The 16,323-nt window shown below is 41.8% G+C and overlaps 1 protein-coding gene across 3 annotated transcripts in view; it reads right to left on the bottom strand.

The window, feature by feature from the left end:
* Positions 1–3,504: 3,504 nt before the first annotated feature.
* rnf123 (ring finger protein 123) overlaps positions 3,505–16,323 on the bottom strand; it is a 187,343-nt gene continuing 174,524 nt past the window's right edge. For all 3 annotated transcript variants that reach the window (XM_083771405.1, XM_083771407.1, XM_083771406.1), the window contains exons 39-40: positions 11,504–11,589; positions 3,505–9,279 (exon numbers count right to left, since the gene is read on the bottom strand). In XM_083771405.1, coding sequence (XP_083627531.1) covers positions 9,177–9,279; positions 11,504–11,589 — 189 coding nt within the window. In that variant the 3' untranslated portion in view covers positions 3,505–9,176. The remainder of the gene's footprint in view (positions 9,280–11,503; positions 11,590–16,323) is intronic.

Below are 16,323 nucleotides of genomic sequence, written 5' to 3'. Positions count from 1 at the left end.
ATGGTAAATGATGCATTTATATGGTGTCATACTCCACAGTACTTTCCAATGTGCATGATTAACCATTAGGGTTTCAGTGTCTTGCGAAAGGATGCTTCATCATACAACAGTGTCGCATAGCAAACATAGCACATTATGCAAGTCTACAACGCGATATGGGCTTGTACAGTAGATCTTCAATGGTCAGCGCACAACACTGTAGTGTGGTGAAGTAGGCTAAACCAGGCTTTAGACACATATAGCCATAGTCGATACCATGGATTGAACCGGGATCCTTCTGATTCCAATTTGGTCTCCCTCTGCTTGTGAAATATTATATCCCATATTAATGAGCTGTCGCAATTGGATACAGAGCTGTAACCGATAGGATGCCAGCAGTCTGACAGACATCATCACCCAGTGATTATGGGCTTTTCAAAACCACTTAAACCCTATAGAATGTGTTGACTGGGGTCCTCCAGGGGTCTATAGAGTACTTGGCCACTTCCTTTTGTTTTATACGGCCAAAGCCATTGCAGTGGATGCCATGCACCCATGAAAAACTATTTGACACAGAACTGGTTACAGGCCTATTGTTAACAGTATACATATTTAATATACAACTAGCTCACATTCTCATCTCTACTTAAGGACAAGGCAATGCTTGTTCTCTCAACCTTGTGAATTTCAAGGAGCCGGTGTGATAAGCCTTAGGCCTACTGTAGCCTATAGGTCACTCACGGACCTCATTCCCTTTCAGTAGGTGCTCGTGCTTGGTGCTTGCTTCTGCCGCCTGTTCATCTACCAAATTACCTGACACCTGCGGGCCGACGCCAAGGTGACTTATAAACCTCTGCCTATATCAGTCCCTCAGAGACTCTCCCGGGGAAGCAGTGATACCTACGGCGCACGGTAAGACAGACCCATGTTCCCCGTCATTAAATAGCACCGTTATTTATGATAAGATAATGTGTATTCTCTTACCTCACAGGCCGTTCCACTACTGGATGTATGAACACCGTTGGGCTCTGAGGCTATGGCATTGAACTTACCCCTATAATCCCAGTACCCCACCAAGTGAGCTAAAGAGGAGAAATATGACAGAACTTACCTGTTGTCCGAGGAGAGGCCCCGGCATGTACCCTACTTACCGGTAGGCGCACCATCCTGCTCTCTGTAAGAAAATACATTATTATTTAGATCAATTTGAACGATATTTGATTTGGCATGTTATGCAAACCTCAGCGCTTGTATGGAAAAACAAGGTTGATGCAGGGAAGGAAAACCCTAAAAGAAACCCACTTACCTATCACAGTCCTCGGCTGGTCCTTCACTGGTCCTCCTCGTTGTGTGCTCATTATTATTATGTTAAATATTGTCAATTATTTGCATGAGAGGGGGAGAGGTGGTGTAGTTTGAGGGTCCAATGGAGTTAAGTGGTTTTGGGTTAGTTACTACTTGGTTCGATATTTTTGTAACTAACACACAGACATAAAGGGTTTTCAATAGCACTGATTTATGCACACACAAAATATCAATAACCCAAATAAATCAATTAATAAAAATGGAGTGAGGTGGCTTCCTCCCAACATAAGAACTGTACACAAGGAATGGGGGAGGGGCTTTGACCTTTCAGTCATCTGGCTGCCCAGATGGTCATGATGCTCAGGGGAAGCTGTTAAGTGTCTTTCTTAGGGACACTTTGACACACATACCGGTGCCGAGAGCAGACGTGTAGCCAGAGCTGTGCAAGCTGCGGTGATTAAACAAAAGATTGATGACTGGGCAAGTGGACAATTCATGCCCTCAACACCTATGTTACACAAACAAAATTAAATGAGTCACCAAAAAAAGGTTTGTCTCCTAGCGTTTGAGGAGATTTAACATGTTTGCACTTGGAAGCACTGTTGTTTCATGCTGTAGTAGACCACTATATTGATCGAGGAGAACAGGCTTTTGGTTGCACTCGTTTGATTATTTGATTTATTAACTTTGTTTGCTGTTGTAAATGCAAATTTTAATTTTAATTCAATAGTTTGTCACTGCGTGAAAAGAGGAGTTAACGGTCAATTATGGGCACTGTATTTTGCCCGTAAACCGGGCATATAGAGTTAATATAAGGTAATATACAGGTGTGATGGTACAATTCGGGAGTTTTTTGGAAAGTTTAACGGGAGTTTCCTGTAATATACACATCCGTAGGCCATGCTTTTTGCGCTGTGTGCAGGACGTCATGTTTGCATTATACCTGCGTACGTATCATATAATGTAATGCTGTCTATAACCTACTGTGCTTCTTTGAGAATGGACAATTGGTATCTGAATTCTGAAATACCTGTTGTGATAATTTGGTATGTACTGACGTCAAGCGATAGGGTAGGGTTAAATAAGTTTTTTACTTCTCCGTACTCCTTTTCGAACATGTAAAGAATAGAAGAATTATAATACTTGCAGCCAGTGAGGCTTGTTTTTTTTTTGTTTTGTGAATATTATTGTATTTGTTCTATATTGCACTTATTTTAATTCTTTGAATTTTTTTTTACTCATTTTTTTGTCTAATTTTATCATGTTCGGAATAAAGTTTTTAATTCATTCATACATTGATAATACGTTGCATATTGTAGCCAATTTAAAATATATTTTTCTTATTTCAGTGGGTCCCATTTGCGCCGTAATTTTTCCCACCCAAAATCTAAATCCTGGCTATGCCACTGCAAGAGGCAAACCGGTGACCAGACGGCTTCTCTATCCACTAAGCCAGGGGTTCTCAACGTTTTTGGCCGGGGACCCCCGGAGATGCTTTGGCAGTGTCTCGGGACCCCCGCCCCGCCCCCTCCCGGCCTCCAATATACATTGACTGCTACAATAACCTTAATAATAGAGACAATACACCATAAATAAATACTGAAACCAGATAATCATTAGGAAAGGTGTATATGTGTACTATATGTGAACTCTTCATTTCCATTTTCCAGCCATTCAGTTGCAAAAAATATTTTCTTTTTTAAATAATTAGGGGACCCCCCAAAATAATTTGGTGACCCCCAGAGGGGTCACGACCCACGAGTTGAGAACCCCTGCACTAAGCTGCGGCCACCCAAGGTCATGGAAGCTGACCATAGTAGGCCTACACTATTATATTATGTAAACAACACAGCTGCAGGTAACAAGATTACAGCCATGAGTCAACACTATTGTCAATGCTTGAACATTGGCACTAAATTCATTAACACATCCCTTTGTAATAATCTCTGCCAGGCCAGAATGGCCGTGGATGGGGATTACGTTTTCGCCCAGTCTTCAGACCGGCCTCATGGTGGTACTATAACAGACTGCTGATGACCCTGTTTTAACCCTTTTTATGGTTTAACTTTTAGAGAACACTAACAGAAATGACAATGTTTGTGAAATTCTGTCTTATGGATTCTCATTCTTCCTCTGTCACCGTATTCTTGCCCCTCAGCCCTCTCCTTCCACCTCACTCTCTTGAATCTTAGCCCCAAATGAACACACACAGGACAGACCTTTGGCTTAGGGTAAATAATTTAATGCAGTTACATCATTGATATAATGTGCACTCTCACTCACAAAGGAGAAATAGAAAGCAATAAGCCACACACCCCACCCCCTCTCCAAACCAGCCCGCCATAAACACAACGTATATAACAGTCTGTAATAATGTTTTGCACAGCGTAAAAGATCCTTTGACCAGCGCTTAGACATAAGCGCTGGTCAAAAACAAACAAACAGTAGACATATGTTATCATGTCAGTACCGCCATCAGTTAAAATGGTTAATTCCCTCAAACAAGTGTGCACGCAACGACACTTGCACATACTATCACGCGCAGACGCATGCACACACACACACACACACACACACACACACACACACAAAAAAGACTGAAAACATTAGCCATTAGCCACAATTTCAACAGCGTGTTCCCACTGTCAACTCATACAGCCCATATATTACAACCCTACTGTAGTCATCTTTCAATATCCATTAGAACCCCATGTTGTCAAATATTGTAAACTGCCAGAGGCATAATTTCATACTTACACTTAATCCCGATTTAAAAAATAGCAGCTCTACAAGCTCACAACGCATCATCACGATGCGATGTGTTGTGAGCTTGTAGATGTGCTATTTTCTAAAGAAAAAACGAAAAAAGAAAGAGGCGCCTAGAATAATCTAAAATGTATTCATTTGTAAAAAAAACCAAAACATTCAGAGGTGGCAGAAATATGAATAAAATCCCTTAATTTGTAGGTTAAATGTGATAGCTAGCCTAGCTAGGGAGAGGCAATTGCCATCTCCTGGAACCCCAAATGATGCCCAGGTTGCAAACTGCTGCCCACTGCAGAATAGTCGAACTGAAACGACTGCAGTAGAATCATTTGATAAGAGAATTAAATGCTAAAGGTGTGACATTATCCAAGTAGTTTCACAGGTTTGTAGGCCCATTTTCTGGCTCATAACACTGAACATTACAAAGCAATGAAGCAAATGATGGGCACCAGAGCTCAAACTCGTTTTATGAATGTCGCTGCTCATTGCCAAAGTGAAAATGTCATCTCTGAATATATCGTAATCTTGTTGAAATGACATCGCAGAAGAGATCATTTTTTGGAAGAGGTGGCTGCTCACCACACTGAGTGAGTTGTAGCCTACAAAGTTTAAGTTATGTAATTTTTCCAGCGCAACTCACAAAAAGTGCAAAAAGAGAATGAGATTAATCCCACGTCCGATGTCCCTATTTTATGTATGTAATAATAGTCAAATATTCATTCAATGCAAGTTGTAAATTGCCAGATCATAGCCATGAATAACAATTGTGATTTTGGATGTTCAATGAAACTTTACATTTGCATCTGATATAAATCTACCTCACCTCTACTAGGCTACTTGAAAAGTTTCTAGGTTAACATTTCAAACATGCAATATTTTGATGTGTGTACCGAAAGTAATGACTAAATACTTTGGGGAAAAAACTAGCAGACCCTAGAAGGTTCAAGGTAAAAGGTTTCTGTCCCTGGGAGACTTTGACCAAAATTGACTGACCGACCTTTCCGCTCAGACTGAATATGATACAAAATGATTGAGTTGCTAGGCCAATTCAAATTACATTTTACAAATGTGGTTGTACCAGAATGAGCCACTCTAGTATGACAGAAAGTCATTTAACTACAGTAGCTAGTATCTTCTTAGCCGAGTGTAATGTCTTTGTTAACAGTATGGTAAGCATTACCAAATTCATCTATCATTGGGCCAGCTTTCTTAGAGACAGACAATTCTCCATCCATACTGCAGTACTGCAAACATCATCCAGAATTGCACACAGCAACATCAAACTACTTCACATAAAAAAAGCTGCCAGAAAAAGAAAATAAATCAAGAATCAAACAATAATCCTCAACACATTCCCAAGAATTGGCAGTTCAAAACAACCTTCTATAAAAATGTGAGACAAAATAGTAAGTCCAAAACAGCTCATCTGAAAACCATTAAGCAATGGAGGTCACTCAAGTTAGTGACAAAAAAAAAGCAATAAGCAATAAGCCTTCAAGTTGTAATGTATTCACATGTTCTCAGACACTGTCTTGTAGTGCAGATGAGAGAACTCTAAACAATGCAGTGGTACAGTAATACAATATTTTTTCTTTGGTGGGTACAGTATTACGTTGCATTCTGCACATTAGTCAAACAGTTTAGAGGGGCCAAGTCAGTTGTATTGGTCAGCCTAACCCGTGGGTCTGCTGTACTTTAGTAATCAATTATATCATGTGAGTGGTTAGTTAGTAGCTACATATAAAATGTATATTAAAACTTTCCCCATAGAGATATGAAAATGAAACAAACAAAAAGATTTTATAAAATACAAATAAAATTAATTTTTCTAACTTAAAGTGTCACCTAAATTGAAACGGATACTGTGATACTTGTGGAAGTGATGCGTCCTTCTATTTAAATTCAGCGTCTGTGGTGCAGGCGCCACCCATCTGGTGCACGGGGTGAGCCAATCCTAACGCACCAAAGTCACCTTTTACTTTCCATTACTGTGCTGTGTTCCCATGGCTGAGAGGCAGCTGTCGAGGAGACAGATGGCCAGGCAATACCAATGGATCATATGATGGACAGGTCTGATGGTATGGGACTGGCTGGCTATATTTGTGTGTGTGTGTGTGTGTGTGTATGTATGTGTGTGTGTGTGTGTGCGCGCGCACTTGTGTGTGTGTGTTCTATAGGGAACATCAACTCCCACGTCTCCTGTCGTGTGTCTCCAAGGTTATATATTATTTAAAGACCTAAGGAAATGAAAAATACGGGCATTTTATTTGGAAGTTTAACTCTGAAACGTCGCAGAATGTTGTATCCCTTGAGGCTATGGGACATAGCTCTGCTACATGCGCAACGCGTGCATATGCATGCAGATTGTTTGTTTACAAAGTCACAGAGAGACAGGCAGCAAAGCTCATGGCTTATTTCTAACCTATAATGTTTTCAGATATATATTTTAGCGTGCTGATTAAGTTTAAAATGAGTAATAGACTGTCTGGATGTCATCTTGAATGGGACTATATGGGAGTAGTTCTGTAATCAGAAGCAGCTGTGTTTGGACAGACACGCAGAGATGGGAATAAAACAGGTGAATGAAATCAATATTAATTTGAGGCTCGACACGTCGACTCACACACAACTCACGCATCACGTTTTCGTTCAAAGGAAGTAATTACATTTAAATTTTTACTGTACTTTTGATTAAAGAAACTACACAAAAATGGAAATTTTCCCATTGTTTTGGGCTTTTGGCATCCATTGTTAGGTATGCCCATATGATGACTCCGAATATGGTCTAAAAGTGTGAGTATTTTTCATTTCACTAGGTCTTTAATTTATTGGATTGTATACATTATATTGGTTGTCCGGCCTCGTGGGGAAGGATGGTGGATGGTTGGGGAGGGGTGGAAGGAAGTTGTGGGAGAAAATATGAAACCAATGAGTTGTAAGAGTTTGTAAACTTGAATACAATGTCATGGGTACTCTTTGAATAAAGTTTGCTTAAAAAATGAAAGAATAAATTACATTTTTCTACATAAAAACAATTATAAATGTTATATTATCATTACAATCGTAGTGTTTTGCCAAATATTTGGGGGCCCACTTGCCATATCGTCACAGCCCACAGGTTGGGAATAGCACGTATAGAATGTGTATAGAATAGGATAGAATCAGACATGATCTCAAGTGGAGACAGAAATAGTGTGCACAGCACACACATCGTCAGTGGCAATTTATACTCACGGATGGAAATAGGCCGAGTATAAAGTCGTGATGCAGCAGATAAGCTTATTGATCGGTTATTTTCATAAAATTAAGCATATCTCTGAGATTAAAAGATAAAACCTGAATCCATTTGGGTCCAGATTTACACTCTGGCCCCTTTTCCACCTGTTGGTTCCCAATGGGAACCGTTTCAGTTCTTTCTTGGTTCTTAGTCCATGAGCCAGAGCTCCAAAATTGGAACGTTAATTATGAATTGAGTGGGCAAAACCATACCTATATTAGATTGTTATCACCATGAAACTTCCCCAATTGAGTACTTACACGAAGACAATGATTTATTGTATTAGAAATTTTACATTTTTAAATATGCAAATTAGGCATTATGTAGGAAAATATGCAAAATTATTAGAAAATATGAAAAAGCTACTACTGTGGAGGCTTATCATGTATTCATTTTCTTGTATTGATCCTATAAACAATTTAATATGTGTTTAGTTTTTCCCACCAATTTTGGAGCTCTGGCTCATGGACTAAAAACCAAAAAGAAATTAACCGGTTCCCATTGGGAACCAACCGGTGGAAAGAGGGTCACAGACTTGTTACCTACAAGGATTTTACTATGTGGGGGACGGGATTAAAAAATAAAAAGGAACAAATCAATTTAAAAGAAAACTAAATAACGGCTTCAGTGTTATGTTTTTTCTATTTTTAGTGCTCTTGATATGGCACACACATTGTTAAAGGGTCTGTTTTCCCCAACTTCTTGCTAACAATGCAAATAAAATGCTGTAAATCTATTCAGCTAATGTAAAAATGAAGCTTATTTGATTCCCCTTTCACAATGTATTGCGCATATCTTAATTTTTTTCCCCCAGTTCATTCTTATCATACAGAACCTCCAAAAACCTTATCATATCGATACAACACAACTTGTGTTTTCCCTAGGCTGCGCCTGTGACATTCTCTATGAAACTCCCCAAAACACTTCACACACACAAAACCACAGAAGCGCGTAAACGTACACGCGCACAGTATAAACATTTTATAGATTTGTCACTGTGATTATATTTTGTGATAAGAAGGTATGTACACACACACACACACACACACACACACACACACACACACACACACCCCTGTCTCACTTATTTGTACTTTGCTGTGTAACTGATGCGATATTTATGACTTTCCTTGACTGGTGAGGACGTGTCATTCTTGGCCTCCAGCAAGTGAGTTCCTCCCACCTTTCCCTTAACACGCTGTCATGAAGCAGTCCATCATGACGACGTAGTCTGTGTTTATTAACACCAGGGGGAGTAGTAGTTGTAGTACTAGTAGTAGTAGTAGTAGTAGTTTTCTGATGTGGCTAGTGGGAAATTGTCCTTGCTAGCCATACAGTACATGGAGATGCTACTGTATATAGTGTTGGGATGATGGTAGCTGAATAGTCCTGCTGGACAAGTGCTAAAAACACCATCCCTGGTACAGTACCTTCTTTGTAGTCTCAGTCAGAAAGAGAGAGAGAGAGATGGCGAGACAGAAAGACTGACAGACAGAGAGACGGATGGACATACAGACAGACACAAAGATAGAAGCATACAAACACACACAAATGCATATAGATACACATAAACATACAACAAACCTCACAATTCTTGGGGTTGACCTAAAGTGTTGTGAGGCTTATGATAGTTAGGAGTGAATAACATCCATGAAAAGGGCTGTGCTGCGAGTGAATATATAATGTGTGTGTCTCACACGTGCTGCACAGTTCTCTTCATGTCTCATTCAGTATACTGTACTGTACGTGTGTGGCTGTGGCTGTATAATTATGTGCCCTACCGTGCATACAATGCATGCTTTTACATAAAGAGTTATGCATGTGCGTCCGTATGCGGTGAGCCTGTGTGTTAGGAGGAGCCAGCGGGTTTGCTATAGTCTTCAACTCCTGTGATGGTAGCCTTGCAGAAGAAACAGTCCTTGTTGTTCATCAGGTGCTGGTTGATGCAGGCTCTGGTGGGACAGAGAGGAGGTGTACAAAAGTGAATGGAACTGGAAGTGTTAATGGATTATACACAATAATCCATAATTAAAAAAATAAAATAACCAATCTAAGGTATAAGCTCAAAACACAGTATCAAAGTATAAAATAGCAAGTGCCTAAGTCGTGGATAGGCTATATATCAAAAAAATGTGTTTACAAACATATGATTCAATGAATCTAAAAAGTCAATAGAATAATCGCAAAGAAAATAGCCGATAGTTGCAGCCCTAAGGCAAAGAGAGAGAGAGAGAGAGAGTGAGAGAGAGACAGCATGGGGGATACATAGATTATGGCCACTGTGCAGAGAGGGGGGATGGATGTACTGTGGGGTTAGAAGTAGAAGAGGTGATAAGAATGAATGGACATCAGGAACGGACACAAGAGAAACCACTTGCAGCTGCTGAGTCGGCACGGCAGCTAAGCCAAATCAAACGCACTCCAGAGACGACATAAAATATGTAGCGGAATATGAATCTGACCCAAGGTCTCCCCACTGTGCTGAGGAGGGTTTAGCCGCCATCAGCATTCATCACACAGCTGACTCACATAATAAATCTCACACACGCACTAGAGCATGCACTGATGCACACACACACACACACACACACACACACACACACACACACACACACACACACACACACACACACACACACACACACACACACACACACACACACAGACTGACACATACAGGTGAGGTGACACACACACACACACACACAGGACACTTCCATCAACTGTCCAACGTAGGGTGCTGTGTGTGTGTGTCTGTGTGTGTCTGTGTGTGTGTGTGTGCACGCGCACGTAGCGTGGATTCAAGGACTCAAGGACCTCTGATGGCCCTCTGTCAGGTTGTCCTCATGTCACGTGTGAGATGAATGTGCAGGCCATTGGTGAACAAGCATGCCCTGAGGTCCAAGGTAACAACACACAACGAGTGACTGATGGCTGAAATGCTTTGTACAACAGAGCCTCCATGCTTGTGCAACACCCTCCCCGTTTCCCCCAAAACAACAAACATGTTGAAGGATGCCCAGGCGTCCTTGAGGGTGCTCCAGGGGGTCCCTGTGCAGGTGGAACAACAGATAAGTGCCAACTTCTAATATTAATATCAGTTCATTGAGACACTTCAGCCCAGATTGACCATTAAACCATAAACCATTTATTGCAAAGCTATTGCATGTTAGTATGGCCGTGTGGCTCTGCTCATGTGCTATCAGATAATCTGTGCACCGAGACACAACTCTGATATCAACGACCCTCCAGAGCAGAGCCAAAGATACAATAATCCATGAACAACAATACACAGTAATGACACATCAACACATGATTCAACACAATGAATCTACACAATCGCAAACAATACAATAATATCCCATAATAACCCCTGGACTAAGAACTACGGGGAGGAGGCCGGGGACGCAGATGCCGCACGAGCTGCTTGACAGCTCAGCTTGGAGAATGAGTAGTGAGCTGAGTAGGCCGCCTGAATTACACTGTGGGAATGAGGGCGTGGCCTGGAGGGTGATTTAAAGAAGCAGAATTAATTACTAGGGGGAATGAATGAGGGGAACTATATAATAACCTTCTGCCTTCCTTGCCTCAATGAAGTATCGCTACGCTTGATTCATTTTTTTTATACGATTTTAGAAGTCTATGAAAATGAAAAATGTACTATAGGCCTACAGGTAGCAGAATGGAATGTTGTCTCAGTAAGACAGCCCTCCCCTATCCACAAGGAGGAGCAGTGGACCAAAGCATTATGGGGATTGTAGTCCAGGAAGGAAGTGAGCCCTGTGTTGATGTCATCATGGAACCCATGGACACTTTGAAATACTGAAATATCTAAAAACATAAATTGCCCACATAAAAAACCCCGGAAAGTGTTTCTTGACTTTTAAAGATCATTAAAATAAGATCTGGTTGCAAAAGGGGTGAAGTGGCCCTTTAAGAGTGGAGGAAGATGCTAGTTCTACATACCGTTGCGTTTTCATAGTGCTTTGGAAGTTTGAGTACAACATCGCCTTAATGTACAATGAAAAGGTCTAGAATTGACTTCTAGACCTTTACATTGTCTAGACTCTAGAGAATGCCAAATTCCAGCATTTAAAATGATCTGTTGCCCTGACTTTTAAAGTCGGGGAGGGAAAGAAAGAAAGAAAGAAAGAAAGTCTGTATGTGTTTACTCACTTGCATGACTTGTGTGAGCAGGGTTTGAAGATGGCAGAGATGGAGTGAGCGTAGCAGATGGGGCAGAGGTCCTCCTCGCTGGTGGGCTGGAGAGAGAAAAGGGGACAACAAATAATTAAGAACAAAATAGAACCACTGATGGAAAACCTCCTTTGAGACCTTCACTGCACCATCCAAATGAGTCCTTGCAACTCTGAGATTACCTGTAAAATGACTTCATGGCGCCAAATGTATGTAAATCCATTAAGTTCCAGAGAAATAAATTGCTTCAAGCTGACACCTATTTCGTTTTTTTTTCCATTTCCGTAGAGGTGGTTCACATGAAAGTTCACTCTGAACCCGGCTCCTGTTCGCATAAAGATGTGACTTAATGCTAGCTGATTTTTAAACTAAATTATATTATGAAAGATGACACAGAGAGAGGGGACGAACAATACTGTTCCAAATAGGTATGCAAATGATAATAGAATTATAATAAATAAATACAAAATGACTTGGCTGCAGATTGTCTTGCCATACAAGATTTGAGTTATTAAAATGTTTAAAACTTTTTTTTTTTTAATAAATAAATAAAGGTCTTGATTGTTTTTAAATAGCAGCTCACATTGTCGTGAGCTGGTAGATCACCTATTTTCAAACAGCCGATGCATATAGGGATAAAGTGGTTCAACTGATTTTATTAATTTTGGCTGGGAACCCCTTCAAGTACCTACCCCATGGGGGTCCCCGGACCCAACTTTGAGGACCACTGCATTATGAGAGCTGACACATCTGCCATGGTCCCTTTCGTGGCAACACTCAAGCTGGCACATGTAATCATCACACCTCTTCTCTCACACTCACACACATTTTCAATCTTCCTGTCCTGGTATTTTCCACTGATTCACTCTCTCCTCTCAATATCAAAATAATTTCCATTCCAACGCACCAGTATTCCAACAATACAATCGTTCTATCCCTCATTCACCCATGATCTGTTATATCTCTGTGTAGGGGGACCTGGGGGACCCTAGCATGGCCCCTGGTGTGACTATTCTGACCAGTGTTTGTGCCAAGATCGGACCAAACAAAATACTATCATCATTATTATTATTACCGCCAACTGTCTATCCGCCCGCCAGACCACACCCTTTGGCAACTTTAATATAGGATTGATATTATACAATTTACAATTTATTAAATAAATTAGTTTGACCCCTATACTCTGTCCTTCCTGTTCTGTCAATACATTACTTCTCCGCTTGACTTTCGTTTATGTGAAGGGTCATGTTTGCTCCTTCACAGCCCCCCTTCTCTCTCTTGCCTCCCATTTATTTATTAGTCTTATTTCCCTTATTTCTTGAATTCTGACCTCTTTTCCTTCTCACTCCCGTGCCTCAATTTGTCTCCTCTAACGCCTCTATACTTTCCTTCCGCTGACAACCTGGCCTTAATTGCCCTCACTCCCTCTCTCCTGTACCTCCCTCTCTCCTGTACCTCCCTCTCCTACCTCCCTCTCTCCTGTACCTCCCTCTCTCCTGTACTTCCCTCTATATTTCCCGTCACGCCACAGGCTGTCATCGACCTATCAACACCTGTATTTGTCCACCCCCCCTCCTCCTCTTCTCGTTTTCCCCTTCAATTCCCCTCTCTTACAGCACAATCACTGTCACAGCACTCTGCTTTGTTCATCCTTTACCTTTTTTACACTCTCTTTACTTTACAGTCTTTACACTCACTCTACTTACATCAGGGGAAAATCATTGCAATGTCTGGTTCTATACTTATTGGCAGGTGAATATAGAGGGTATGCCCGTGACATCATCATACCCGGAAGGTATGCGGGCCTTGATAGCCCATACATCCAAACAGAAAATCTGATTGCATTAAACAACGCCATCTTATCCCCAGAGAGAGAATAAATAAATGGTAAATGGTGCATTTATATAGCGCCTTTATCCAAGGCGCTTTACAGAGATTGTGCATTACATTCACCCATTCACACACCGATGCCGGAGGAAACCAGGCAAGGCACCAACCTGCACATCGAGAGCAATTAGGGGTTCAGAGTCTTGCTCAAGGACACTTTGACACTAACTCTGCGGGAGCCCGGGTTTGAACTGGGAACCTTGCGGTTCCTATCCGGTCACTCTACCCCTGAGCCACTGCCGCCCCAATATAATAAATGCATGAATAAATGCATGGATCAGACATACTGTGGAGCTACTTGTTGATAATCATAAAATAAATATTAAAAAACAGGTGACATACTTTGCACACTTTATACTTTGCATACTTTGCAAAACCAAATGAACACATGGCCAAGCCATTTTTTTAAGAGTGCCATGTAATCTGCAAGTCAATAGGACAGGCTGCCTTAGGCATGTTGAGATGAACACAATGAATACATATCAAGATGTTTACAATGGCACACACTATGACGTGTACTAGCGAGGACTTCTGAAACAACTCTGTAACCCTCATATCTCTGCTTTTCACCCTCACTTCAACCTACATTTCCTTATTCTGTACTTCTCCTGTCCAGAGGCAACTGTCTTAATCTGAACAGAGAGAAAAAGAAAGAGCCATAGGGTGTGTGTGTGTGTGTGTGTGCATGTCACAGAGAGAGAGAGAGAGAGAGAGAGAGAGAGAGAGAGAGAGAGAGACACACACACACACACACACACACACACACACAGAGAGAGACATGGAAACGAGGAGATGATAGGGAGACGGAGGAAGAGTGAGACTATAGTGAGAAATACAGTGGACAGAAAGATAAGGGGAGAGAGGGAATGAGAATGCAGAGAGTGCTACACTATTAATGAGGATGGGTAGACAGTGAACGAAACTCAGGGAGTGCTATATAGTTCATGAGGATGGTAGACAAGACAGTGAACCAAAGCAAAAGAGAATGCTTTATCGCAATTAAGGAAGAAAGGGAGTAATGGGGAGAGAAGGAACAAGAGAACAAAACAAGACAACAAACAAGAGCGAAGAGGTGAAGGAGTGAAAGGATCAAAGGGAAAGAGGGGTGGGGGAGACGCGTGGAGGGTGGTGTTAATTGAGTCCTGTGAGCGTATTTCATGGCCAGTGGAGATGAAAGTGTACAGGAAGTGATGCCCATTGACCATGTCCTCTTGGTAGTCCACACACACACACACACACACACACACACACACACACACACACACACACACACACACCCTCTGGTGACAGCTGGACACAGTAAGTGACTGTTATTACACAACTAATTGTCAAACAGACATGTCACATGACAACAGTCTTTTGTCCATCTGCCTTAATTGCACCCCAAACCCTCTGATAGCACTCTTAAAATGACACAATTGAACTCACTCCCCGCATGCATAAAAATGAGGCTGAGCTTTGAGGGTGTCTTTAACCTTTTGAATTGGGGGGGGGGGGTGTTTCAATTTATCGCTTAATAACCTTCGTTTGAGAGTCATCTCACAGGGCAGAGGAGGCAGAACGGTCGCAATGTCCCCATCATGAACCATCGGACCAGCAGATATGCGTTTCACACTTCTACAACCGCGCATGTGTACTGTGTGTGTGTGTGTGTGTGTGTACGTGCGTGCGTGCACATGCCTGCGTTTGTGTGATAGACAGTGCATGTGTTTTCATACATGCATGCATATGACAGGTGGCTCTTGTGTTTTTTGGACAATGTCTGTAGGAGGATAGGAATGGCAACGAAATAATGGTTTTGCATCATTACAGCGTCATTGTGTCGCTATGACAGGTTGGTCCGAAAAAATTGGGACAGAGGTTCTTCTCTGGCGTCCACAGTATGGCAGCAAGTCAGCAACTGGGGCCAACAGTGGTGGAGATTAGCTGGTCGCAGACAGACGGACGGACAAGGACAGAGACACGGACAGGGTGCAATACATAGTCTCCCCAAGTCTTTGGCCTGGCAGGGACTAAAACATGAATCAATGACAAATGATTGCCACTACTATCGGACACACGTGGCTGGGTGAAAGGGGCAGTAATAGAATATATAGGACACAACAAACAGATGATACTGAGATACAGACAGACAGACAGACAGACAGACAGACATCAGCCCTCTCTCTCTTCCTCGATTGTGAATGGCTTTGAACTCATGGAAAGGAACTCGACGGGCGGTGACAAGACAAATTGTGCTGCACAAACTCGGCGTACAGCACGTTGCATCAGCAGCAATGTTCTCTGTGGTGGCAAATATACACAGCGTATATCTGGGGAGAGATGACTGATCGAGATCAGACAGACTGTATGACAAGAATAGGACTAATATCACAGTGCAATCTGTTGGTTTGTGTGTGTGTGCTGCTGTGCATTGTACATCAAAAGGAGGGATGAAAAAGTAGATTTTGTGTGTGTGTGTGTGCGCACACACGACCGCAACCACGTGCGTGACTGCACGTGTGTCCGTGTCCGTTAAATCAAATGATATATTAGATCAGTGCATGGGCTTATCGCGGTGTGCCAGATTGCGGAAACAGATCAGTGTTTGTGTGCGTGTGTGTGTGTAATATATACACACTATTGACATTTGATGTGTGTTCATGTTTGTGTGTAGCATTTACACTATGTGGAAGTACCGGTAAATTCATAAATTAATTGATGTATGCAATATGCACAAATTAATTGATGTGTGCACTCTGTACTGTATACGTTACAGTATATATGAATGAGCACGTGTGTTCATCCCAGTCAGTGTCCACACACACAGCATCCGACTATGTATGTAGTGCAGTGGTTCTCAACCAGTGGCCCGGGGTCCACCAGTGGTCCTTGAGGGGGTTCCAGGTGGCCCCCAGCTAAATGATGGAGAG

The sequence above is a fragment of the Protomyctophum parallelum genome (genome assembly GCF_964188405.1).
Source record: "Protomyctophum parallelum genome assembly, chromosome: 8".
NCBI classification, from domain to species: domain Eukaryota; kingdom Metazoa; phylum Chordata; class Actinopteri; order Myctophiformes; family Myctophidae; genus Protomyctophum; species Protomyctophum parallelum.
This window is presented reverse-complemented; position numbering and strand designations above follow the sequence as displayed.